The sequence below is a fragment of the Stenella coeruleoalba genome, assembly GCF_951394435.1.
Source record: "Stenella coeruleoalba genome assembly, chromosome: 3".
NCBI lineage: Eukaryota > Metazoa > Chordata > Mammalia > Artiodactyla > Delphinidae > Stenella > Stenella coeruleoalba.
In genome coordinates, this window is record NC_137148.1 from 170,310,848 (window position 1) to 170,337,701 (window position 26,854).

At 53.6% G+C, this 26,854-nt stretch overlaps 1 protein-coding gene across 1 annotated transcript in view; it reads right to left on the reverse strand.

Moving 5' to 3' along the window:
• KDM4B (lysine demethylase 4B) overlaps nucleotides 1-26,854 on the reverse strand; it is a 134,001-nt gene that overhangs the window by 93,143 nt on the left and 14,004 nt on the right. Inside the window, 3 exon segments of the mRNA XM_079915879.1 lie at nucleotides 572-737; nucleotides 8,839-8,983; nucleotides 11,241-11,343. Of these exon segments, the coding sequence (XP_079772005.1) occupies nucleotides 572-712 (141 nt within the window). The 5' untranslated portion in view covers nucleotides 713-737; nucleotides 8,839-8,983; nucleotides 11,241-11,343.

The following is a 26,854-nucleotide window of genomic DNA, read 5'->3' on the forward strand; positions in this document are numbered from 1 at the left end:
CTCGGCACCCGTCCCCAAGGTCTGTTCCCCGCACAGAAGAGGCGTGGGCAGGCATGCTATCTGCCGGTGTTCACACACGCACACACGCACATGCACGTCCACGTGTGATGCTCCGTGAAAAGAGACACGAGGAATCAGTGCCGTGCCGCTCCAGGCAGAGGAGCCGGGGTCAGGGTGGGTGGAGGGGGAACTCATTCTCCCTCCTACCCTGTCGCAATGCTTGAACTCGCTTCATACGTGCATTACAGTCTCAAAAAAAATGTGTTTAAGTAGGAATATAAAGGCAAAAAGTAAGCCCTCCCCAGCACCGACTCCCCTGGGACCCCCCTGATGGGGTGAGACGGCTGCTGGTCCCACCATGATGCTCTGTGTCCCACCCAGGATCAGCGCCCTCGGGGACCCCGGTGCCCAGAACTGTGCCTGGCTTGGGGAAAGAACATATGTTCATGGATAAATTAGGTCAGAGGGGCTCAATGAGCAGAGTAACGGGTGCCTCTCGGGCCCCTTGCCCCTGGGTGGGCACAGGGTAGGGGCCGGGGAGAGCTGCACGGGGGCCTGGGGCATCACCCACCTTGGCCAGGCCCGCCCGGTGGGCCCCCTGGGACTCGATGTAGGCCACATATTTGTTGAAGTCCTTAAACTCCTCCATCGTTGGGCGAAACGTCATGATTTTACAACTTGGGTTCTGGGCCCCGTGATCCTCGGACCCCATGGCTGCAGCAGAGAGACGGCCACACCTGCAAGGGAGACAAGAGAGCGTCAGCACCTCCATCACTGCCACGGGCCGGTTCCCTTCTCCCCAGGAGGCACCCAAACTACCCGGCCCCAAGGACAGAGGCCAGGCAGCCGAGCAGGGCCAAGGGGAGCCTGGGGGCCACTTCATCACTCTCCGGCACAAAAGACCAAATGACTGCAATGAATTACTAACAGAGGTAGCCCGTTCTAAGAGCCCATGCGATGCTGGAGGCCAGAGCACACATTTCAAACAAGGGGCCTCGGAAATAAAATCTTTTCTTATCAGGGCCTCATCCAGATTCACTGGCATTGACCTCACAGCTGGAATCCAGAGGCAGAAGCACGGGAGGGGCTGGGAAGGTGAGTGAGGTCCTGTGTGTTTCACTAGCAGGGAACCCCTCCTCGGGCGGGGCCGCCACAAGCAGGGGAACAGTGTGTGGGTCCCTCCAGTACTGGCCCGGCTGCTGTCAGCGAACCCAGGCCCCAGTGACCACAGGCTGCCCAAGGCCGGGACCTGGAACCAGGAGAGCAGGAGGTCCGGCCAGAGAGGCTCGTTTCCCGCCGTGTTTCACCCTGGGCTATAACCACGCCTGGCTGACCCAGCACAGAGCGTGGCACGGAGCATGGCGGGGATCGGGCTCCTCTAGGGGACAAGGCTGCAGGCTGGAGAGGCCCCCGCCCGTCCCAAGAGTTACGAGAGTTAGGGGGGCCCAGTGGGGTGGCTGGTGACCCACCCCAATGAGGAAGAGGCTTAGGGGACAGACTCTAGGGAAGGGTCCCTGCTGGGACAAGAGGAGACCAGACTCCCTCCAGGACTGGAAAGAGGTCAGAACCCAAGTGCACGCAGACCCAGAACTTGGAGGACAATTAACCAAGTCCACCTCCCCCCACCCCAAAGTGAGCTGGGGAGTGAGAAAGGCAGGAAGCCCACCAGTCCAGGAAGTAGAGAGTGGGGGGGGGTCCATGTCGCCAAGACGCAGCCACTGGCTCCCCAAAGGCGCTCCCCCGGCGGGCGCTAGAGGGCAGCACGAGCCCGGGAATGGGAGCCGAGGCGGGCAGCTGCCTGGGACAGACCTGGAGGCCCAGGCGGATACCAGACCAGGTCCAGGTCCTGACCTCAACCACCCCATGCCTGGGCGCACAGGGCAGCGGGCAGGCAGCTAAGGCCGCGCTCTGAAGGTCACGCTCACGGCTGGACTGCTGGGGACCCCGGAGGTCCTGGCACACACGAGGTCACCACTGCATCCGGGCTGGGACCCCTGGGCCCCTCCACCCTGTGTGCACAGGAGCCTCTGTCGCTCCTCCTCGCAGGGCAGCCAAAGCTGCGGTCCACAGGGCAGGCCACGGGTGCCCGGGACCGTGTGACAACAGCTCTGAGGGGGATCACAGGGAACCACCGAGGTCACACGGGTTTATAAAGGGGAAGGGTCATCACAAACCCCCCTGCGGACCAGCAGGCACCAGAGGGCCCAGGCTGCGGCCAGGCTGACCAGCCCTCGGGATGGACCACCACGCCGTCCCCCCCCCCGCTCCCCACCCCACAGCCGGGGCCCAGCGCCTGACTCCCCACCTGAGCCCCCAGAAGCCAGAGGCCCTCTCCCCTCCAGCCCAGACCCAGCCACACGGGGCTCACCCAGGGCCTCTGCTGTCCTGAGGGAGCTCAAGGCCCCGGGGGGACAGGCCCGACCCGATGATCTGGGAACATGGGTGTGGACCTGAGCTGGGCTAAGGGCTGTGAAGGGAGGCACAGGGGCGTAGGGAGGGAGGCCTCCCGGGGCAGGGACCCGGGACAGGACACAGCGGGGACAGGACAGATGACCAGCCACAGCCATCGCTCGCCAGCCTTCCTCGTGCGCCTGCCACCCGAGCTGCCCAGTCCTGTCAACCCCACCTCCCCACCCGCCCAGATTCCCTGTACCCACCACCCCTGCCCGCACAGAGCAGCAGAGGGGGTCCGTGCCGCCCACCCGTCTTGCATGGCCATCAAACCCGTCCTCTGAGGCCTGCAGCCGGAACACGATCACCCGGGTCTCAGCTCCTCGTCCCAAGCCCCCGACGGCCGGGCAAAGGGCCAGAGGCCAGCTCCGCAGCCCACCACGGATGGTGCCCAGATTCGGAAGCGGCGGACACATCAGCGCTTAACAGCCCCGGCCCTGTTCTCCACGTTTTATGTGGGTGGTGCGTCCACTCTGCACAGTTCACGAGGGGGCATCGCGCATGCCTGGAAGCCCGGCTCTGCTGCGACCATGCCAGTCTCCCAACACATCGCCACCCGCTGTGGGTGATGGGCACCAGGACCACCTGCAACAGCAACTCTCCTCTTGGCCAGGCCGGTCCCAGCAGGGGAGGAGGACACAGGCTCCCCCTCAAGGCCAGCTGTGTCACCACGAGAGAGGCCCACCCTGCCACGGATGCTGCCGCCTGCCCTCCCACAGGGCACTGTTGGTGGGAAATGAGGTGGGGCAGGACACCCGTCTCCCCCCCAAGACCAGCCTGTCCTGGGCAGACGGAGGGCAGCCCCGGGGTCCTGCCCACACGAGTTCTCTCGCCCATTAAACATAACCGCAGGAGCGCTTTTCCCTGGGGGGCAGGGGGAGCAAGCAGGTGATACGACAGCAGGTAGAGTTTCCTGCACTGCACCTGGCATGATATGCTCCTCCAGCCACCGCTGTCATCCAGATTCAGCTCAGCAGTGGATCATGTGCAGTTTTCTTTTTTTTTTTTTTGTCTTATTCATGCCGGTTGCAGTAAAGTTTTTAGTAGGTAAATATAAAGAAGAAAATTCAAATGGTTTATAATCCCAACACTCCATAACCCTTGACACGTTTTTTGAAGGAGGGCAAATAAAAATCAGACGTGCACATACTTTAAAAATAACAAAAGGAATGTGCTCTTAACCAGACAGTGCCACGCCCAAAATGCGAGGTTCTAACAACTTCATCGTAAAAAGACAAGCAGCACAATTAAAAAGTGGGCCAACGACTTGAATAGACATTTCTCCAAAGAGGAGACTCAAACGGCCAGTAAGCACATGAAAAGATGCTTGAGGTGATCAGCCATCAGAGGAATGCAAATCTAAACTAGAGTGACACACACCTCCCCCAACTGGGGCGGCTAGAGTGAAAAAGCAGATAACAACAAGTGTTGGTGAGAAACTGGAACCCTGACTCCCAGCTGGTGGGAACGTAAAAATGGGGCAGTCCCCCAAAAAGTTAAACATGGAACTGACCACACAAGCCAGCAACCCCACTCCTAGGTATACATCCAAGAGAAATGAAAACATATGTCCGCACAAAAACTTGTACACAAATGTTCACAGCAGCATGATCCCCAACAGCCAAAAGGTGGAAACAACCCAAGTGTCCATCAACAGATGACAGTACACAAACTGGTCCCTCCACACACGGGCACATCACTCAGCCATGAAAGGGAGAGAAGTACTGACACTCACTACAACATGGATGGACCCTGAGAACACGATGCTCAGCGAGAGAAGCCAGGCACAGAAGGCCACCGCAGGCTAAGAGGTCTGGGTTTCTTTATGGAGTGATGGGAATGTTCCAAAGTTGATTGTGGTAAAGGCTGCAGGACTCTGAATTCGCTAAAAAAATCGTGTGCTGTAAGTGGGAGAACTGGTTGGCGGGTGGATTCTATCTCAATACAGCTGCTACCCCCAGAAAAGAAACAGAGATTAGGGTAGGGGAGAAGGAAAGAAGAAAGTTCTGCACTTGCCAAAAAAAATAATAATAAATAAACAAAACCTCTGGCTGCCTGGCAGCGTGGGCGCCTGGAGCCTTCAACTCCTCAGCCCGCAGAAGGGCTCCCCCAGAGCCAAGCCCCCACCCCATGAGAGACGGAGGACACCCCGCAGCCCGGCCACGGAGGAGGCGTCTGCTGGGTTCCTTCTCTAACAGGAAGTGCGGCCTCCAGAGACACTTGGTGGGTCCCTGTCCCCGCCCCCGCCCCGGCCCAGCCCTTGAAGCCTCTAACAGGAAAGAGAGCGGCCCTTTCTTCCCACTCCTGATTCTGAGGCTGAGCGCAGGCATGCCTATAGGCTGCAACCACTGAATTTTACACATTCTAAATGGATGGAACTGTCTGCTTTGTGAATTACCTCTCAATAAAGCGATGATTTTTCTTAAGTTCTGTGTATGGGGAGACCCTGCACGCCTTGGCCTTCCCGGCCTGACGCTCGCCCAGCCCTCGCAGTCCGCTGCCTGGGACGGATGAGCGTGATCACGCGTGGAGGGGCAGTTCCCCAGCTGTCCTGGACGGCTCCTCCTCACCCAGAGACAGGTGACAGGAGGGCTCCACCCGCTCTCTGGGTCCCAACAAATGAGTCCAGCCCAGAGAGGCCCTCCTGGGCTGCTGCACCGGCACCTCCCCCAGCGGCCTTCAAACTGGGGGACTCACGGGCTGGGCTATGGGGGACACTCTGGCCACCCCCGTGGAGGCTACCACCCGACCTGTGCTGCAGCACAGTGACCAGGTTGGGGGGGTCGTTCCCGCCCCAACCTGACAGCTGCTCCTCCCGGGGGCAGAAGGCTCTCCTGATCTGGACTCCGGCCTTGGGCTGATGCCCCCCGCCAGGAGCCCGACAGAGCGAGGTGCGCTGAGCCTGCGAGCCTCAGGGCGGGGGGGGGTGAGAGACACCCCAAGGCGTGGGTCTCCCACAGCCGGGTGCACTCTGTCTGTCCGTCCGTGAGCCAGAATTCAGAAATAAGATGACTGGTAAGGGACGCCATTTCCCCAACAGGCAGCCACATCCTCCTGGCTGAGGGGCTCTGGGGACTAAGGGTTTCTGAGGTCCAATGGCAGATGTTTTCCAGAAACTGGATGGCTGGAATCTGCAACTCTGGGGTTTTGACAAGAATACAGTATTCAATATGCAGGAAGGTGCGTCCTCTGAAAAGAATGTCACCCTACTAAAAGCTTTACTCTGAGGGGTGCACTGTTTTTCAAAAGGATTCGGGGGCTCTCTGAGCACAAAGTGCCCCCAGTTCTTCTCTGCGGGGCCTGTGCCCCAGCCCCGGGGGCGTCTCTCCCCCAGCTCTTTCCTCCCAGGCCCTCCCCTCCACCTGCCATCAGGTGAAGCCCCAAGCCTTCCCGTGACTCCCAGCCAGCCCCGGGCCCTGCTCCCATCTCAGCCCAGTTCCTGCCACCACAGCCCAGTTCCCAACAGGAGACGATGACTGAGGGGCCCCTGAGCGGGCTCAGGCCCCAGGAGGAGCCAGCACCCCTCCACCAAGACTCAAGAGGAAACCCACCGTGAAGGCAGCACGGGAGGCCCCCAGCCCCTGTCCCCGGCCCCCGGGTGTGGGCCTGGCACTCCATCCCCGTGTCCCGAGAGCAGCTCATCAGGTGCCCTCATACAGGGAAAAGCTTGGCGGTAGAACGTCCTCCACTTCATCCTTCTCTGCTGGGAGCACCCCCTACGCCCCAGGTTCCCTGCAAGCTGGGCATGCTCCCTGATCACACAGAGCCTGAAGCCCAGGGGGCGCTCGGGGCAACTAGTGCTGCCCCACCGTACCCGCCAGCCCCAGTGTCAGAGAACACTTTGTCCCCCCTGCCCCCTGGCCTGTGGAGCCAGATCGGCGTTGGGGGGGGGGTGTCATCGTGCTGGCCCCACGGAGCAGGAGAGAACGGGCCGGGGGTGGAGCACAGGCTCCAGGAGCAGCCCGCGAAGGACGCAAGGATGCCAGCCTTGATCTGGCTCTACCCCATGGAACTGGCTGGACTGAAACAGCCACAGTGACGAGAGGGACAAAGCAGGCAGAGAGCCCAGACCCAGGAAGGCGGGAGGCCAAGGTCAGAAGGGCCAACTGAGAAATGTGAGGACAAGAGATGTGAGGAAGGCAGCTTGGCCGGACGGGGCTGTGTGGGCACGGGGGGGAGTGGATGGGTAGCCCCGCGCACAAGGCCAGGACCATGCTAACATTTATCTGAGCAACGCCGACTCCGAAAGGCACAAAGGAAGAATCGCCCGCAGCCCTGCACGTTGGTTCCCTACTGCTGCCGAAAGAATCTCCACAAACCTAGTGGCTGAAACAGCACAACTTCATCTCCGAGTTCTGGAGGCCAGGAGTCCCTCCCGGATCTCAAGTGGGCTGTGCTCTTTCTGGAGGCTTCCTGCCTTTTCCAGCTTCTAGAGGCGCCGCATCCCTGGCTCGAGGTCCCTTCCTGCATCCTCACAGCATCTCCGGTCTCTCTCTGCCTCTCTTCTCTGACCACTGCTTCCATCACCACATCCCCTTCTCTGACTCTGACTCCCCTGCCTCCCTCTTAGAAGGACCCCTGTGATGACATTGGACCGCCTGGCTAATCCAGGGTGAGCACCCATCTCCAGATCTTTAACTTCATCCAGGCTGCAGAGTCCCTCTCATGTCAGGGAGCATCTTCACAGGTTCCACAATTAGGGTGTGGGCACCTCAAGGAGCGCTATTCCCTCTGCCTCAAAAGCCACGTGAAAAATCCATCACACAAAGAGATAAGTAACAGTCACCATGCCCCTCCCACAGGGGACCGCTGCTGTGAGATGCGTCCTGGAAAGACAAGCACATCTGCCTAGTCGCTCAGACAAAAGCACAGTTTCGAGAAGAGGACGAAGGGGACCAAGCGATACCCAGTGGGCTGCAACATGACCCCCACGTCCTCCCCACGACTCAGACATGCATAGCGCTCCAGAGCACAGAGCCTGGAGCCACCCTCTGGCTGCAGAGCTGACTCATGGGCACAGCCAGAGGCCCCAGTGATGCCGAAGGAGCCCTTTCTGGCCGCTCGCACCCCAGACAACCTTGGCCTGCATCTTCACGTTGGTGCCAATGCTCACACCTCGTCAGCCCCCAAGACACTCGGCCGAGTTGTGGGGAGGAGCCAGGAGGCGTGAACCACAAGCTGGGTTGCATGATGGCCTGGGGAGCCCCCGGGAGCCCCATCCCCAGGAGGCCTGGGCATGGGAAGGGCAGGCCCTGGGAATCCCCAGGGGCCCGGCTCGGCCCAATCCCCTCACACTGCCAGAGCCCCTTCACTAATCCCAGAGCAAGTGTGCGACACCTGGGGACCACGACGATCAGGGCCACGCTTTTGGAAGATGCCGCAGGGCCAACAGCGCTGGCCACGGAAGCCTCAAGAAGCCACATGGGGCAAAGTCCCGTGAATATCGTGGTCTGAGTCACAACCTCGCGTGACTCTAAAATGACAGTGTCCTGGTTCAACACCCAATCCTTCCACCTAGGTACCCCCCAAACTGCAGAGAGAGAATGAATGAATAAATAGCAACTTGTCCCCCGTGGTCGGGGGCCTTGCTCAAAACAGACGGAGGCAAACGAGGAACATTTATCACGCCTCTCCTCCTAAAAACCGGCGCTGAGGCCACCTTCTTCTCTTGATCTTTAGTATACCTTTGAACTTTAAAGAAAAAAGCTCTCTCTGTCACAACCCTCCCGGAGGAAGTGCCCACGGCGGGGCCGCCCACAGCCCATGACAGGGGCATCTTTTATTAGCCCGGAGACGTCACCTGTCTGTGCTCACAGATGCAAAACTGGGTGCTTTTTTCACACACACAAAAAAAAAGGCAGGAAAAAGCTACCAGACCTGAAAAAACAGGCCAAGCAATATGTTGAGGAGGAAGAAATCCTTACAATGAAGTAAATGAGCGAAAAAGCAAAGAGCCAGGAGGGCTCGGGGCAGGAAGAAGGCTGGGTGAGAAGCCCACCCACGGCCTGGGGCGGCCTGCACTCTCCCTCCCGCGTGGAGCTATTCTGCTTGGAACTGAACCCGCATGTCTCCAGCTCAGATCCTGCTCCTAACGAGACAGGGTGGAGCGGGACCTGCTGGGAGAGGCTTCTTCACACTCACAGGAACCCAACCACGGGGGCCAGGAGCATGAAAGGCGAAGCATGGAGCCACCATCTGACCCAGCCATCCCACCCCTAGGTGTCGTCCACCCAGACACCTGAACGTTCACGGCAGCGTCATTCATAAAACCCCAAAAGCGGAGACAACACGACTGCCCATCTACGGATGACAGATACACCAAATGTGGTCCCTCCACACACGGGCACATCACTCAGCCATGAAAAGGAGAGAGGCACTGACACTCACTGCAACGTGGATGGAGCCTGAGAACACAATGCTCGGTGAGAGAAGCCAGACGGAGGAGGACACACAGCGTGTGATTCCAATGACGGGAAACGTCCAGAACAGGCCGATGCACAGACACAGAGAGTGGCTTCCTGGTTGTCAGGGGCTGAGGGAGGGAGAGGGAGTGCCTGCTGAATGTGCAGTGGTTCTGGGGAGCTGATAACGGTGTTCTGGAGTTAGACGGAGTTAGACGGTGGGGTGGCAGCACAGCTCTGTGAACGTACTAAAAACCACTAAATTGCATGCTTTATTTTAATTAATTAATTAGTCCACTCCATTGTGTGGCTTGTGAGATCTTAGTTCCCTGACCAGGGATTGAACCTGTGCCCATGGCAGTGAAAGTGCGGAGTCCCAACCACTGGACCGCCAGGGAATTCCCTGAATTGTATACTGGGAGGTGTGACCATTATGGCATGTAATTACATCTCTATAAAACTTAATTTTTTTGAAGTCCAAGGCAGCCTGTTTGGCACCTGCCAGACCGCAGTCAACCTGTCCCATCTGTCACGAGCACCCTGATCTCCGCGAACGCCCGAGGCCTTTTGGGGAAGGTGCCCGTGGCCTCACTCATTTCCACCTCCCACTCTTCCCCCAGCCCAGAACATTCTCACGCCTTTCAGGGCTGGTGCTCAGTCTCTCCAGCTATAAAATGGGTTGACAGAGGGAGATGACTAGCATCCTTGTGAGGGATTACTAAAAAGTTAACCGCACAGGGCGAGCTACGTACGCAGAATGTGTCGTGCAGATGGGGATACAGAGAGGATAACCGAGTTTCAGGGACTTGACGGTCTTGTAAGAAAGCATAAGCTTTAAGGGTAAAGCAACGCTTTGGGACACACAGTCAGAACTGACCATTTCTAAACCAGTCGACGAGGACCTGGTCCACCCAGCCCCAGACAGTGACAAGCTGGCAGGGACTGGGGACGGCCCACCTTCTCTGTGCAGGACCACACGGTAAACATTTGCAGCTTTGCAGGCACGCGGCCTCTGTCACAACCACGCAATTCCACCACCGTGAGGAGGAAGGCGCAAGTGAACAGAAGCAGCTGTGCGCCGATAAGGCTTTATTTACAAGAACACACAATAGGCCGAGTGGGCCGAGTGGTCCTCGGGCCGCAGTTTGCCGGCCCCGGACCCAGATGCCTGAAATCTCCCCTTTAAGGAACAAACCCTGCACTCCACCGCTTGTAAAGGGGAACCTGAGCTCCACGGCCCAATTCCTGGGTTTCTAAATCATGGCAGAACAGACAAGGTCACGTTCTAGTCCACACCGAGCCCTCATTAGCCACGTGGCCTTGAGAGGAGGCTTCGCCCAAGGTCAACACTGAACACAAGCCCTTCTCGTTCAGCCAGCTCTCCTCGCTGTGGCCAGGAGCACGGGAACTGCTTGTCCCATGCTGAGCGCCCCTCCACCTGGGTGCCCCTGCCCGTGGGTGCCAGCCATGAGGGGCTCAGGCTGCTCCCTGTTTTCTTACCAGTGACCCCCCTTGGGCCACCTCCAGAGGCCACCTCTGTGAACCCTCTGTCCCTGCTTAATTAGAAAAGTCCAGGAGAAGGGGGACACCCTGGAGCTGAAACCCAGAAGCAGCTGGGTCATGGGATTCTTTTCAAAGCATTGAAAAATAATCCTCCAGGGTCTCCCTGGTGACGCAGTGGTTAAGAACCCGCCTGCCAATGCAGGGGACACGGGTTCAAACCCTGGTCCGGGAAGATCTCACATGCCACGGAGCAACTAAGCCCGTGAGCCACAACTACTGGAGCCCACGAGCCACAACTACTGAAGCCCGCACACCTACAGCCCGTGCTCCGCAACAAGAAGCCACCGCAGTGAGAAGCCCGCGCACCGCAACGAAGAGTAGGCCCCGCTCGCCTCAACTAGAGAAAGCCCGCACGCAGCAACGAAGACCCAATGCAACCAAAAATAATTAACTAATTAATTTTTAAAAATAATAATAATAATCCTCCATTTTTGAAGACCCTCCCCTCTCCCTGTGACTGGTCATCATCTCCCACAGGGTGTGAGGTGGGGTGAACATGCCCCCTGGGGTGAACACCACTTCTGAAGTCAGAAGTGGTGTCCTGCCCAGGGACACGACACAGATAGGGCAGCTCATCCTGGGCCATCCTGGAGTCCCCCCAAACCCACTATGGTTCTCAGGGCTTCTAGAAGTGAGGGACAGGTGTTCAGATGCTGAGGGGCCAGAGTGCAGACGCGGAGAGAAGGCACATCCAGCACAGCCACGCTGAGGGGTCCAGGCTCCTCTAGAGGCATCTGGCCCCTGGACACCCCAGGAGCTCAGAACCAAACAGGGCCGCCTTCTCCACCAGCAGCCCTGGGGCCGGGGGCCCGCACACGTACTTACTGCAAGGTTCCTGGTACACAGTGGGGAGTGAGGCTGCAGGGAGATGGTCCAATAACCGGCTTCTGTTAGGGTTTCTGTCAGGTTCCAGCAATAGCGATGGTTCCTAAAATGTGCAAAACAAAAGCACAATTAACTAAAACGATGGCCTGATTAAGTCTTAACTCCAAATTACATTCCTAGCAGCAGCGTGCAGCCCAGGGATGCCTGCCTCTGTTGCGATGTTTCCAAGAACATGAAAATCCACAACCATGAGCACCCGCCCCACTAAAGGCTTCCAGCGATGGCCCATTTTAAGCTCTCAGCTCCGAAACATCGGTAGCTGAGGAAGCAAGAGCCTCCAAACACAATCAAATCAGACCAATGATGCTTCTGGAAACCTTAAGGTACAGGCACTCCTGGGAGGTTTACAGGAAGTTCTGCCTCTTCCGAACCCCCCTGCAGGCAGGGAAGGTGCCGCTCCAAGGAGGACAGTCGGACAGGAACTGCTGCGTGGTGACCGCCATCTACACTCCCGGGGGGCAGAGAGCACAGGGCAGAGCGTGGCAGGCGCCGTGCAGCTGAGACCCCACGGGGGGCAGGGTCCCCACCACGGCATTCACAGCCAGGCTCAGGGTCACTTGCTGAATGCACACAGGACAAGACTCTAAACGTGGGGTGTGGCCCCAGGGCCTCTGACAATCTGGGCTCCAGCTGCCCCGACTCACTGGGCTCCCCGCCCCTACCTCCCGCACACCTGAGCTGAGCTGACGGCTCGGCGTCTGCCGGACCCTCCCTGCCCCTGTGCCTTTGCACATGCTGCCTAAAGCTGGACTAGCTGCTGGGGGCGGACCTGGCTGCAGGGCAGCTCAGCCAGGGTGCCCTGGGGGTGTGGAACTTGGTCCTGCACACCTTCCCTAACTCACCAGGAGCTCTAAATAGCACGAGTCCCAAAAACAGGCAACGTGTGCTGACCTTTTCTACCTTTTTTTTTAATCAGGTTTTTAAAATTACTGGGCACAACCCACTACGTTGATTTCACTGTCTTCTAACAGGTGCCAGCCCCCGGGCTGAAAGGCCACACTGAGCTGTGGAATGACTGGCCCTCGGGCATTCGCCTCTTCCTCTGGACCAGCTAAGCCGCCCAGGGCCACATGTAGTCCCAAGGGCTCCTCGGCCGCTGCCACCTGCCCTGCTCCGCAGCCCCGCCAGCCCCTGACAGCGACGAGAGCAGAATTCTGGGGGTTCAATTAATCTGGCATGTCTCCACATGGCTGTGGCTGGTGGAACAATGGCCCCCAAGGATGTCCCCATCCTAATCCCCGGGAGCTGTGACTATGCTCTCCTTGGTGACAAAAGACTGCAGATGGGATGAAGTTAAGGATGGTTTTTTTTACATCTTTTTTCTTCTTTTTTTTGGTCGCGCCGCACGTGGGATCTTAGCTTCCCGACCAGGGATCAAACCCGGCCCCCTGCATTGGAAGTGCGGAGTCTTATCCGCTGGACCGCTGGGAAGTCCAAGTTAAGGATCTCGAGATGGAAGATGATCCTGCGTTATCAGGGGGCCCAGTGTCATCGCCAGAGTCCTTCTAAGAGGGAGGCGAGAGGGTGAGAGTCAGAGAAGAACTGATGACAGAGGCAGAGGTCAGAGCAATGTGCTCTGAAGACAGAGGAGGGGCCACCAGCCGAGGGTGCGGCGCCTCTAGAAGCCGGAAATGGCGAAGAACTGATTCTTCCCTGGCGCCTCCAGAGGATCAGTCAGCCCTGCCCACACCTTGATCCTAGCCCAGTGAGACCCATGTCGGACTTCTGGCGGCCAGGGCGGTGAGATGATAAACGCGCATTGTTTTAAGTCACTGAGTCTGTGGTCGTTTGTTACCGCAGCAAAGGGAGACTGATCCGGCGGCTTCCACGTACATTACCCGATGACAGAGGAGAAGGACCTTCTCACCCCCACTGCCCACAGGCCTCCCCGCTGAGAATAGCTGGCCTGACTTTCACTCACATCTGATGGGGTCATGTGTCTCCCTGGTCACTTGTCACTACCTCTTTGCACACTGTCTCCCCAGGTGGACGATGGGCCACCCCACGCACAGCACGTGGGCTGCAAGGCAAAGGCCACTCGAGCCTGTGGTCCTCGGCTGGACAGACCCCAGTCTGCTGCTGCCCATGGCTGCGGGGTCCTCCTGCCCTCGTGCTCTGGGGGATGACAGCATTGACCCCAAAATAGGAGGCTGGAAGCTCTGGGGTTGAGGTTAAGGCTCAGCCCTCAGGCCACAGCCAAGGCAAGGCCTCTGTCCACCCTGACCTACGTCCACGCGGGGCTAGGTTCACCCGCCTCCCCTGCTCCCGCAAGGACTGAGGGCTCCCCGTAGCCAGCCTGTCACCACCCTGGAGGCCCTGAGACACCAGGGGCCTGGCCAGAGCCCACTTGGCACAGGGCAGCCAGGGCTGAGGCATCAGGGGGCCCTTAAGTGTGGGCTGGGCACAGTGACTTCCTTTCAAGAGGGACAGTATGGAAAGGGGGGAGGTGTGACCTTCCAGTGGAGACACCTGAGCAGCACGACCTCAGCCAGGGGACCGAGGTCAACACCAGCAGTGATGAGTCACGTTGACGGCAGGCACCCCGAGATGAAGGATGAGACGGCCCTTCACAGGTGGTCCTCCTCCCAGCACCCAGTGCCCCAATGTAACCGTGAGAAAAACAGCAGACAAGCTCCTACTGAGGGAGATTCTACAAAATCTCTGGCCACAGCCCTCCTCAAACCCGTCAAGAGCATCGAGAACAAGGAAAGTCTGAGGAACCATCACAGCCCAGAGGAGCCCGAGGAGACGAGACACCTGAATGTCACGGGGGTCCCAGATGGGGTCCTGGGACAGAAGAGGACAACAGGGGCAAACAAGGCAAACGGAATGAAGCAGGACCCTAGTCAACGAGAATGTACTCATAAGATTCACTGATTGCAACAAACGAATCTGCCTCATGTAAAACGGAATAACGGGAGACTGGGTGTCGGGGTCAGGGGGGTAGGGAACTCTCCCTAGAGCTCTCAATTTCTCTATAAATCTACAACTGTTTAAACGATAAAGTCTATGTAATTTTTAAAAGGAAAACAAAACAGAAAGGCCCTGGTGCCTCCTGCTGCCCAGGCTGGCAGGGCTGGGCCGCTGGCCTGGTAGTGGTTCCCAGGAAAGCCAGGCGCCGAGAAGAGAACTCGGGGTGGGCAGGAGGCGTCCAGCTGCACTGAGGGGACAGACTGAGCGGCGACCCAAGGCCTCAGACAGCACCACCCCAAAGAGGCACACTCTGACCATTTCTCCTTTAAAAAGGCGCCGTCTGACAGTCGGATGATGTCGCTCTTCCGAGGTGCCCGCCCCGCAGATGCTGATGGCTCCTCCACCCTCTGCAAAAGGCAGGCAGGTGGGCCGGGAAGAAGCAGCAGGAACAGGGGGAAGAGCCAGCTGTCTCCACACGCTGAGGCACCAGGAACTGCCACCGGCTGCTGGTACCGGTGGGACCCCACAGGCCTGGCCTCCCCACCCCGGGCAGGGGTAGCTGGGCCCCTGGTCCTATCAGCTCTGGGCCACCTAGGGCTAGCCCTCGGGATGGGTCCACCCACACCGCCCACGGTGGCCTGGGAGCTGGGCCCGGGGTCCGAGAGGCAGAGAGCTGACGGGCAGCTTCTGCCCACAAAGGCAGGGAGCCCCTCCTCGCCTGTGTATGTTATCTGATCCAGGAGGGCTCAGCACCCAACTCGGCCTGCTCCCCGCTGCTCCCAAGGTGAGCTGGAGCCCCTCGTGGGAGCAGGGAGGGTGGAAATACTCATAGAAGATGGGGACTCCCAGGAGGACGTGAGCGCCGTGAAGGGGCACCGGACGACCAAAGCGAGGACAGCGAGGCCAACAAGTGGAAGTGACAGGCCCGACTATAAACCCACAGAGTGCCATAAACACACGCCGGCCCTCACTGGTGTGAGAGTCAAAATGTAACGGAAGTGGGGGAGAAGGGATAGCTCTCTTCCACAAAAAATTCTAGATCATAATGCAGACGGAGTGAAGGCAACATAAATGCGCCGTGAGATCTGTACGGTAATCCCTGCTGCAGGAAAGATCCACCAGACGCTGAAACTGACAGGCAAATGTTTATGAGAAGCAGGTGTGCTGTCGCGAGGTCCCAGAGGAAGAACCTGCAACCTTCCGGCAGAGGCTCCAAGCAGGTGCCACCTTAACCGAGGGGTGAAGGTTGACCCCACAGGCAAAGAGACACATCAGCACATCGCCCTGGGGCAGCCTCCCTCAAATGCATAACCTTCGTGTCACCATGAGAAACAAAGCCAAGGAGAGGGACGCTACAAAATCCCCCACCAGTGCTCTCCGGAAGTGTCAAGGTCACGACACACAAGGAAAGACTGAGACACAGCCCCAGTCCGGAAGAGCCTAAGGAGCCTGACGCCTGCACCGTGTGGTCCCGGGTTGGGTCCTGGGCAGAAAAGGGGCTGAGAGGGACAACCAGTGGGATCCTAATAAAATCTGTTGTTATTACTTCAGGTCATCCTTCCGCAGTTACGTTAGGCGTTAGTATCAGGGCAACGTGGCTGGAAGGTACGAGAACTCTTTGTACTGTCTCGGCAACATTTCAATGCCTCTTAAATTATTTCAAAATAAAATATCAAAAGCAAAAAAAAAACTAAAACAAAAAAAACACAACAACCTCTATCTCCGTCCTCTGAAGTTCACTGCACAGCAGGTTTTAGCTGGAAGAAGAGAGTCTGGCTGTAAAAAGATCCAAACCGATAAGAAAAGAGAAAGCAAGTTGACGCCAGCCTGCAATCCAGTTTCAGGACTGATTAAAGACCCAACCTGCCGAACGCAGGTTTCAGATGCTTCCTGTTTGAGAGACCTGAAGAGCTGACATTTTCATCAGTCTTTACAGACTGGGAAAAGAGCCTCTCGTTTACAAATATCTCACCAAATCCTCTGTATCCTCACAGACAACAAAATCCAACTGCGGAAGTGGCAATGGCTCAGCTAGGGAGGTGGCGGGCACCCTGGGCTGTCTGGATCCCAACCCCAGGAAGGCTCTGATCTCATCTCCTGGAAATGTAAGAACCATATCATTTTTCTTTAATGTCCGCCCCAGAGACTAGATATAAAATAACTCGGGGTGACAAAGCTACAGTGATCAAGCCAATGTGGTCCTGGCCTCAGGATGTACAGAGAGCTCAATGGATGAGAGAGGGCAGTCCAGAAATAAACCTGCACATTTAAAGTTAGCTGGTTTTCAGTGAGGTTGCCAAGACGGTCCGAGGGGTAAAGAGCAGTCTTTACCACAGTGGTGCTGGCACAACTGGATGTCCACGTGCAAAAGAAAGAAGCTGGACCCCTACCTCACACCAGACAGAAATTAACTCACATACCTAAACGTTAGAGCTAAACCTCTAAAACTCCTAGAAGAAAACACACGAATTAATCTTTGTGACCTGGGATTAGGCAACGGTTTCTAGATACAACACCAAAAGAACGAGTGACAAAAGAAAAAATAAATAAACTGACTTTGTGCTTCGAAGGACATAATCAACAAAGTAAAGACGACCCACAGGATAGGTGAAGATATCTGCAAACCTTAGATCTCAAAAGGGACTTGTATCCGGAATAGATAAAGAACTCTTATGGGTCAACAACAACAAAGACAACCTAATTCACAAGTGGGTAAAGGAACTGAATGGACACCTCCCTGCAGGAGATATACAAACAGCCAGCAAGCACCTGAGAAGACGCTCAACGTTATAGCAATGGAGTGAGGGACAAAAAGAGGCTAAACCCCAGAGAGGGGGCCTCCCAAGCCCGCTCCCCAGTGGCAGAGCCTCACACACAGTTCTGTGATCACATTTCCCATGGTACATCCTACTCCATTCTCTGGAGACCATGGCGGTGCTGCAGAGACCAGCACAGATGCCCCCGAGGGGTCCCAGCCGGCCGTGTGACCTGGGGCAAGTTCCTAACCTCTGCACCTCGGTTTCTTCATCTGTCAAGTGGGGGTCACCGTGCCCTACTGTGGGGTTGCAGGAGGTTAAACAAGGCCACAGACAAAAGCACCGGAAGGAGACCCTGGCACACAGTAAACCCTCGTATATGGCAGCTGTCATGGGCTTTGTCATTTAAGAGCTTCACTCGGGCAAGGAAGGCAGATCTGGTGACATGCCCCCAGTGGCCACCCAGGACTGCTCCCAAGGGCAGTCTGGCAATGTCTCTTTTTAAAAAAATACCCGCCTTCTTCCACCGGCTGTTCTTAGGCCTTTATGCTCTGGACACACAGCCCACCTGTCCACCCCAACTCCTCTGCAGGACCTGCCTCTGCAGGGTCAGGAGCACCGGGATGGGAAGGTTCCAGCTGGATCTTGAGAACCTGAGATGCCTGGAAGCGATCAACCATGACCTGTGGGGCGCACTTCGGATCAACCATGTCCTGCGGGGCACACCTAGCACGCTGGAAAGGAAAGCATGTGCATGTGTCTTTCTAAAGCCTGACCTCCTCCAGGGGCTGGGGGAATCACAGATCAGGGAGTGGGGGGAGACAAGGGTGGCACCTCAAAGCACTGGGTAAGGGTGGAATTGAATCAATGAGGAAACGACAAAAATCCAACTGAAAAGTGGGTGAAAAGCATAAACAGGCTATTCACAGAAAAGATATCAAACTGGCTTTTAACACATGAAATGATGCTCGACCTCACTCCTAATTTCAGAAATGCTCACTGAAACTACACTGAGACCCCGGGACCACCCTGGTGGCGCAGTGGTTAAGAATCCGTCTGTCAATGCAGGGGACACGGGTTCGAGCCCTGGTCCAGGAAGATCCCACATGCCGCGAACAACTAAGCCCGTGTGCCACAACGACTGAGCCTGTGCTCTAGAGCCCACGAGCCACAACTACTGAGCCTGCGTGCCACAACTACTGAAGCCCGCGCGCCTAGAGCCCATGCTCTGCAACAAGAGAGGCCACCAAAATGAGAAGCCCGTGCACCGCAACAAAGAGTAGCCCCCGCTCGCCACAACTAGAGACAGCCTGCGCACAGCAACGAAGACCCAATGCAGCCAAAAATAAATTTTAAATAAATAAATAAATAAAAGTAACTACACTGAGACCCCATCTCTCACGGCTCAGATCAGCAAGTACGTTTCCACTAGAACAGCACACCCTGCTAGTGAGCCTGTGGGACCAGACCCTCTCGGTGCTAGTGAGAGTAAACCCATCCGCCACCCCAGGAGGGAACGTGCCAGAAGCTATCACACACCTTGGCACTTATCTTTTGAGCCAGCAATCCCACTTCTAGAAATCGACCCTGAAGATACTCTTCCAAGAATATGAAGATACCTCTACACCAGGGCATTCACTGCTGCACCGTTTGTACCAGCAAGATACTGGAAACAAGCCCAACGCACGTACAGGGGAGAGGCTGGGCTAACTGTGCTGCAGCCCCCAGTGGACACCACACAGCTGTGCAGGAGGGCGGGCACATCTCCATGGCCAGATGAAGCTGTTTCCAGGACACGCTGCGCAGTGAAAAGAGAAAAGTGCAAGAGTGATCCCCACTGTGCCACCTTCCATGTATAAGAAAACATACTTGGGACTTCCCTGGCATTCCAGTGGTTAGGACTCCGTGCTTTCACTGCCGGGGGCATGGTTTCAATCCCTGGTTGGGGAACTAAGATCCACAAGCCGCAAGGCGTGGCGAAAAAAAAAAAAAAAAAAATATATATATATATACACACACACACACACACACACACACACAATTCTGCATTTCTGAGACATAAATTAATGACATCATTTCCTGCAGGAGGGAGGGCGAGGAAGGGTGATGATGCATCTCTCCAGACACCTTTCTGACCCTTGAACCATGCTAATGTCCCACATACTAAATGAATGAGGGAATGAATGAAATCAATAAGAACTGTGGGGGGCTGGGGGGAAGAATCCTACAATGAAATACAAACAGAAGCAAACCAAACGGTATTTCAAGTACATAATACAACCACAATAAAGAGGAAAAGAAAGAACTAAGCCATGTCACTTTTAAGCATGGTTTTGGAACTATGTGCTTTTGAGATAAAGATAAAGCAAATATTGACTTACTCCAGGGGCTTCTTTTACTGTGGGTGACGCAGGGCTCTCACTGACAGAGACAGAGTTACAGAAAAGGGAAGGGGAGGCCGGCAGGCAGCCTGCACGAACAAAGGGCTGGAAGTGGAGGTGTCGGTGTGAACTCGTGGGCACTAGTGTATATAGGTAGAAGCAGAAATGGATGTGGGTGTCTGTGCGATACATGTACACACAGACACACTAATGTATGCACATGTGTATTTATTTACACACCTATTTCCCGGGCAAAAGGGCCCAGAGGCAAAGACACCCCCTTGGCAATGAGCAACTGAACACCCAGATCTTGGTTTCTAAATGCACTGTCCACAAGAAGAACCAGGGCTCCTTGGAGAAGCAGTCAAGCCTGGAGCTGAGGTGGGAGCTCACAGCATGGGCCTGGACCACCTCACTGTGCCCGAAAGTAGGGAAGTGCCCAGAGACTGGTGGGCACGTGCCTGAAGGACACGAGGAGCCAGCGGGCGGGAGCTCTACCTCTGGATAAATCTGGGACCACTAGAGCATCCGAAAACAATGACAGCAATGGATTACAATCTACTGAATCAGTTAAGGACCCATGCGTCCTCACTGATATAAATAAACAGATGGGGAAGAAGAGACAGCTGTTCTTCACAGTAGAAAGCCAACTAATAAATGCAGAAGGAATGGTGGAATTAGACGATCCCTACTTGGCGAGAATCAACAACGGCTGCCCAAACAAACAGTGAATGTGGGGGGAACAACGGGATGTTTACAAGGTCCCCAAGGACCTCCTGCAAGAAACTTACCAATTACAAATGGTAAAATTGTAACTTCAGGGTGGAGAAATCTGGAAGACACCCCGTTACCCAAGTGGGCCAGGTTGATGCCACCAGATGTGGGCCCCAGAGACAATGCTCCGAGAAGGACACCAGACTGCTTCTGGGATGTTCCTGCCAGACGTGAGAGGACCACCAGACAAACCCACACCGAGCGACGCCCCACAGGATAACGGGCCTGTACTCTCCCAACATCCAAGCCACGAGCCAGAAGGACAGACTCAGGAACTGATCCAGATAAACAGAAACAAAAGCGACGTGACGTATTAACGCGGTGTGTGAGCCTGGACTCTGAGAATTTTGAGAATTAACTTCCTGGTTCTGATAATTTGATAAGAGAATCCCTTGTTCAGAAGAGATGCCCACTGAGGTATTTAGAGGTAAAGAGGCATGTATGTGGAACAGTTCAGGAAGAAATGCGCAGACAGAGAGGACGAGAGAGAGAAAAGGAACAAGAGCAGCTGCAGTGAAAGGTTAACTCCTAGGGGCCAGGTGAGAGGTGTCTGGGAATTCTTCGTGCCATTCTTGCAACTTTTCTGGAAATCTGAAATTACGTCTCTGAAAGTTTTTATTCAAAAAGGACAAAAAAGAGAAAGGAAGCACTTGGATTGAAAAGACAAAAACAAACAAAAAAAGGAAGCACGTGGGTGAAAGGCCAGGGAGCCAAGGAGGCTGCCAGCACCTGCTTTTGGAACATCGTGGACAAGAACAGGGCCTGCCAGCCCACCTACGTCTTTACTAGGCTCGGGGGGTCAGGGACGCAGCCTGGGCAAAGGTCACCACCTGTCCCCAGCCCACAGCGCAGGCAAGGGGCTGGCGCCACACAGAGAGCAGGGCGGACACCGGCACCCTGGGAGGGGGTGTGGCACCGCAGCAAGCTTCCCACACGGCCAGGCCACCCCTGCAGACGCTCAAGACACCAGCCCATTCTTTACTCGTGTGTACAGGTCTTCAATGTTCCATGACTAACCATTTAAAACCATAATCACCGACAAAATAATCTTCCTATTTCTCTGCAAAGGTACCTCGTAATTTTGTGGGGCCGGACAACGCAGGTGTGCTCACGTTCTGAGCCCGGAGAGGACCCTGCCCCTCACCCACGGCTCTGGGGACCCTGGACAGGTTCCCTGACCTCCCCAAACAGCGTTGCCCTTCTAGAGCTTGCCTGGAGCTTCCCCTGGAGCTAGTGCACGGGTCAGGGATGACCAGGACAGATAAAAAGGCCGATCATGGGGGCACAGGTCACCATGTGCAGGCTCGGTTCTAAGCACCTGGCATGTCTGATCAGCCCCAAAACCCTAGGAAGCAGGTACTGCTCTCACAGCCCATTTCACAGATGAGCAAGCTGAGGCACGGGGCAGTGATCACACAGCTAGCAACAGGGGAGCCCAGCTCGAGATCCGTGTCCCAACCACGAGCCTCACCAGCCTGTGCAGACTACAGGAGAGCAGCGTGGAAAACACACAGCTCTGTCCCCACCCGGGGCCTCCAGACTGTGGGTCCTTCTAAAACCCATAAAAATGCAGGAGAAAAAAAAGTGGGCCAGTGTTTTGGTAATCTCAGGGAAGGGAAGACCTCTCTGGGCAGGTCACAAGACCAAGCGCTTTAAAGGAAATGACAAATTTGGCAATAAGCTTTAAAATATTCTATGTAACAACACATCAGAAATAAAGCCGGGAGATAAATTGAGAAACTGAGAAAAAACGTATAATGCTGAAGATGCTAACAGCCCTAATATAGAAAGGGTTATAATAAAACACTGGTTCTCAACCAGAGGCGAGTCTGTCCCCCAGCAGACACCTGGTGACATCTGGGGACATCTGTGCTTGTCAGGACTGGGGGAGGGAAGGGGCTCCTGGCATCGAGGGGGTGGGGGTCAGGGATGCTGCTCAACACCTCCCCGTGCCTGGGGCGGCCCCCGCAGAAGGATCCAGCTCAGAGATATCAACAGTGCTGAGGGTGAGAAACCCTGTTATAAGTCAAGAAAAAAACACCCCAGTGTAACACATGGGCGAGGGCTATGAACTGGCATTTCAAAAAAAAGCAGTGACTAGGAGGTGACAGATTCGAAGGAGGCACAAAAGCGGGGGCTGTCGCCAGGATGATGAGGGCCCCCAGCTGTCGTAGGAGCATCCAAGCAGACCACCTTTCTGGGGATAACTGAAAAACACCCTTCAAAATAGAAGGGTGTCCGCTGGGGAATGTGGAGTCAACAAACTAGAAAGACCTCCACCTGACACACGGCAATGACCAGGGAGCCTTCACCACGATGTCAAGAACGGTTCTATCCGGGTGGCAGGATCTGGGGAAATCTGTAATTCACACAGGCTTCTGTCTCTGCTGACAACACTTATGTACCACTTTTATAAAAACAAAGGGGACGCAGAGCCGCCTCGAGAGCCGTGCCAGGACCCAGAGGTCCCACCCCTTCAGCTCCATTCCCAGAGGTCCCATTCCCAGCAGCTCCCTGGCTGGTCCATCTGGGTGGATGGGTGCTGATCTCAGGGCAAAGAGGCAGCGCATCCTGGGATTAAACCATCACCAAAATGATTATGGTCCCCAACCTAATTCAAATTTAAAAATACCAAGCCACACTGGAACCCTCGTACACTGCTGGTGGGACTGTATCACAGTGTAGCCACTGTGAAAGACAATCTGGCAGTTTCCTAAAGCCTCAAACACGGACCTTCCGTCTGGCCCAGCAATTCCACTCCTAGGTGTCTACCCAAGAGAAATGAAACGTGTCCACGTAGAATCTTGTACATGAATGTCCATATTATGCATCATAGGCATTATTCACAATAGACAAAAAAGGTGGAAACAGCCCTAACGTCCATCGATGGATGAACAGATAAACAAAATGTGGTCCATTCATACGGTGGAATATTACGCAGCCATGGAAGGAGTGAAGCACTGACCCTCGCTACAACACAGATCCTCTGAGAACATGATGGTCAGGGAGAGAAGCCAGACACTGAAGGCCACACAATGTGTGACTCCCTTTATATAAAGCCTCCAGAACAGGCAAATCCAGAGACACTACAGCATTTGGTTGTCTGGGCTGGGGAATGGAGAGCGATTATTTAATAGGTATGGGGTTTCCTTCTGGAGTGATGAAAATGTTCTAGACTTCAATGGTAGTGATGGCTGCACATCCTGTAAATATACTAACAACCACTGAATTGTACATTTTAAAAGGGTGAATTGTATGGCATGTGAATTATACTTAATAAAGTTGCTATTAAAAAAATATACACCAAGCCAGAAAAAAAAATAGCACGAGAGCTCCTCAACATTTGATCAAAACTTTGATGCTGTTTTGAGGCTTCAACTAAATGCATCCAGAACACTGGGGCTGCCCACGCTGTTGGTGACCAGAGGCACCCACTCGGTCTGCTCCTGGTTCTCTGCCCGGTGCCATCCTGACCACCACCCCTCAGGCCGCCCACCTGGGCTGTCACAAAAAGAGTGACAGCTAACAACCAAGTCACAGCCCAACCATCTTGCTGGCCTTCGCAGACTTATCTCGAGGCTGACCTGGGCCTCCCTGCACCGGGTACTCCTTAACCCCAAAGACCTCCCTCCGAGTGGGCATGACACACTGACGCAGATTTGGAATCCTGAGGCAGGATCAGGGCTACAAACCAGTCAGCTTAGATGGGGCAAAGGAGAAGAAAAGGCCAAAACTACAAGGAGAGCGATGACACAGGAGTCGGGGCCTTCCCAAGCCTGATCCTGAGAAGGCAGAGCTTCACAAATATTTTTGATCATTACAGATCCTTTGAGACGTTCATTTCACCAAATGTGAAAAGGAATAAACAAAAGAAGGGCGCCATTGAGGCCAACAGACACATCAGCATCCTTGAAAAACCCAAGTCACCCAAGCCATTTCATTGATCAAATGAGTTTAATCCTAATTAATCCTGTTCAAATGGAATCAGTATAAACTTGCTTCAAATAATACTGGGAATCAGAAGTAGATTCTGGTAAGTTAAGATGTATATGGTAAGACCTAGAACAACCACTAAGAATATACTTCCAAAAATATAATGAAAAAAATCATTAAAGGAATTAAAATGTTACACTAGAAAATATTCACTTAATGCAAAAGAAAGCAGTAAAGGAGGAAGAGAGAAACAAAAGACGTTGGACAGAAAGCAAAAAGGAAAATGGAAGACGTAAATCCAACTATATTAATAATGACTTAAATGTAACTAAACAATCCAATCAAAAGAGATTATCAGATTGGAAAAAGAAAAAGATCTTACTATATGTTGTCTATACTCTTTAGATTCAAAAACAAAAATAGGCTGAAAATAAAAGGACAGAAAGGGGTCTAACATGCAAATAGCAACCATAAGAAAGCGGGAGTGGTTATACTAATATCACACAAAATAGACTTCAAAATAAAAGTGTCATTAGAGATAAAGATGGCCATTTTATAAAGATAAAAGGGCCACTCCATCAGGAAGATATAACAATTATAAACATATAAGAACCTAATAACAGAACCCCAAAATAAATGAAGCAAAAACTGACAGAAATGAAGGAGAAAATAGACAATTCAATAATAACAGTTGGAGACAGCAATATCTCACTTTCAATAATGAATAAAACAAGGAAGATAAACAAAGAAACAGAAGACTTGAACAACACTACAAACCAACAGACATCTATAGAAATCCCCACCCAAGAGCAGCCAAATATCCTTTCTTCTCAGGACATATGGAACATTTTCCAGGATACACCAAATACCAGGCTACAAAAAGCCTCATCAAATTAACAAGAATTCAAATCATACACAGTAGGTTCTCTGACCTCAATGGAAATTAGAGGTCAATAACAGAAGGAAATGTGGGGAGTCACAAATATGTGAAAATTAAACAACACACTCCTAAATAACCAATGGGTCACAGAAGAAATCAAAAGTGAAATTAGAAAATACTTTGAGGTGAATGAGAATGAAGACACGACAAACCAGAACTTATACAGTGCAGCTAAAGCAGAACTGAGAGGTAAATTTATAGCTGCCTATATGAAAAACAGATGAAAGCTCTCAAATCAATAATCTCAATTTCTACCTTATGGCACTGGAAAGAGAAGAGCAAACTGAACCTAAAGCAGAAGGAAGGAAATAATAAAGATCAGAGCAGAAATTAACAAAATAGAAAATAGAAAAAAATTAACTAAACCAAAAGCTGGTTCTTTGAAAAGATCAACAAAATGGACAAACCTTTAGGTAGAATGATCAAGAAAAACAAGAGAGAAGACTCAAAGTGCTAAAATCAGGAATGTCAAATGGGACATTACTACTACTACCCACCTTATAGAAATAAAAAGGATGATAAAATAATATTGGATAATTAGAGTTACTACTGAGCAATAAAAAGGAATGAACTGTTGATACACACAACAGGTCAGATGGATCTTATGTGAAAAAGCCAATCCCATAAGGTTACATATGATTCCCTAACACTGTCAAAATGACAAGGTTATAGAGCTAGAAAACAGACCAGTGGTTGCCGGGGGCTGAAGGTGGGAGGTGGGGGTGACTTTAAAGGCGGATCACGAGGGAATTGGTCTGTGTTGACAAGACAGGTCTGTATCTTTTTTTTTTTTTTTTGACAGTTCTGTATTTTTATTGTGATGGTGGTTACACAAATCTACACGGCTGATAAGAGATCACACAGACATACCAAAAAATGAGTGCATACTAAAACTAGTGAAATCTGAGTGAGGCCTGTAGTGTACTGTGCCAACATCAACTTCCTAGTTTTGACAGTGGACTGTGGTCGTGTAAAATGTCACCACTGGGGGAAGAGCGCGTGGGACTTCTCCATACTATTTTTGCAACTCCTTGGGAGTCTGCAATTCTTTAAAAACAAAATGTTTTGGGAATTCCCTGGCAGTCCAGTGGTTAAGACTCAGTGCTTCCAGGACTTACCTGACGGTCCAGTGGTAAAGAATCCGCCTTACAATGCAGGGGACACAGATTTGATCCCTGGTCAGGGAACTAAGATCCCACATGCTGTGGGGCATCTAAGCCTGTGCACCGATCTCACGCACCTAAACTAGAGCCCGCGTGATGCTAACTACAGAGCCCACGTTCTCTGGAACTCGCGCACCACAACTAGAGAAGAGAAAAAAACCCACACACCACAACTAGAGAGAAGCCCGCACACCGCAACAAAGAGGCCCACGTGCCACAACTAAGACTTGATGCAGCCAAAAATAAATAAAATAAATAATAATAAATCTTAAAAAAAAAAAACAAAAAAAGTCAGTGCTTCCACTGCAGGGGGCCCAGGTTCAATCCTCCCATAAGCTGTGAGGCCTAAATAACTTTAAAAATAAAAAAAACTAAAACCAAAATATATAAAAACAATATGGGGGATATTTCATCATGGACAGGAGGGCATTCTGCCATATGGGCTGATGGTTTGGGGCTGGGTGATGAGCATGTGGGGTTCTTTACCCTATTTTGTCTACCTTTGCGTGTGTTCAAATTCCCCATAATGAAAAGTTCAAAAAATAAACAAAGGGAACCAGCACAAGGATGGCCACTAACAAGTGCCTTCCCCATCCAGATTTACAAATATGCTTCAGAATGTTCCATCGTCAGGACTGCATGCCATCTTGTCTGATACCCTCCCCAAAACGATGGCCAGAGAGGAGACCAGGGC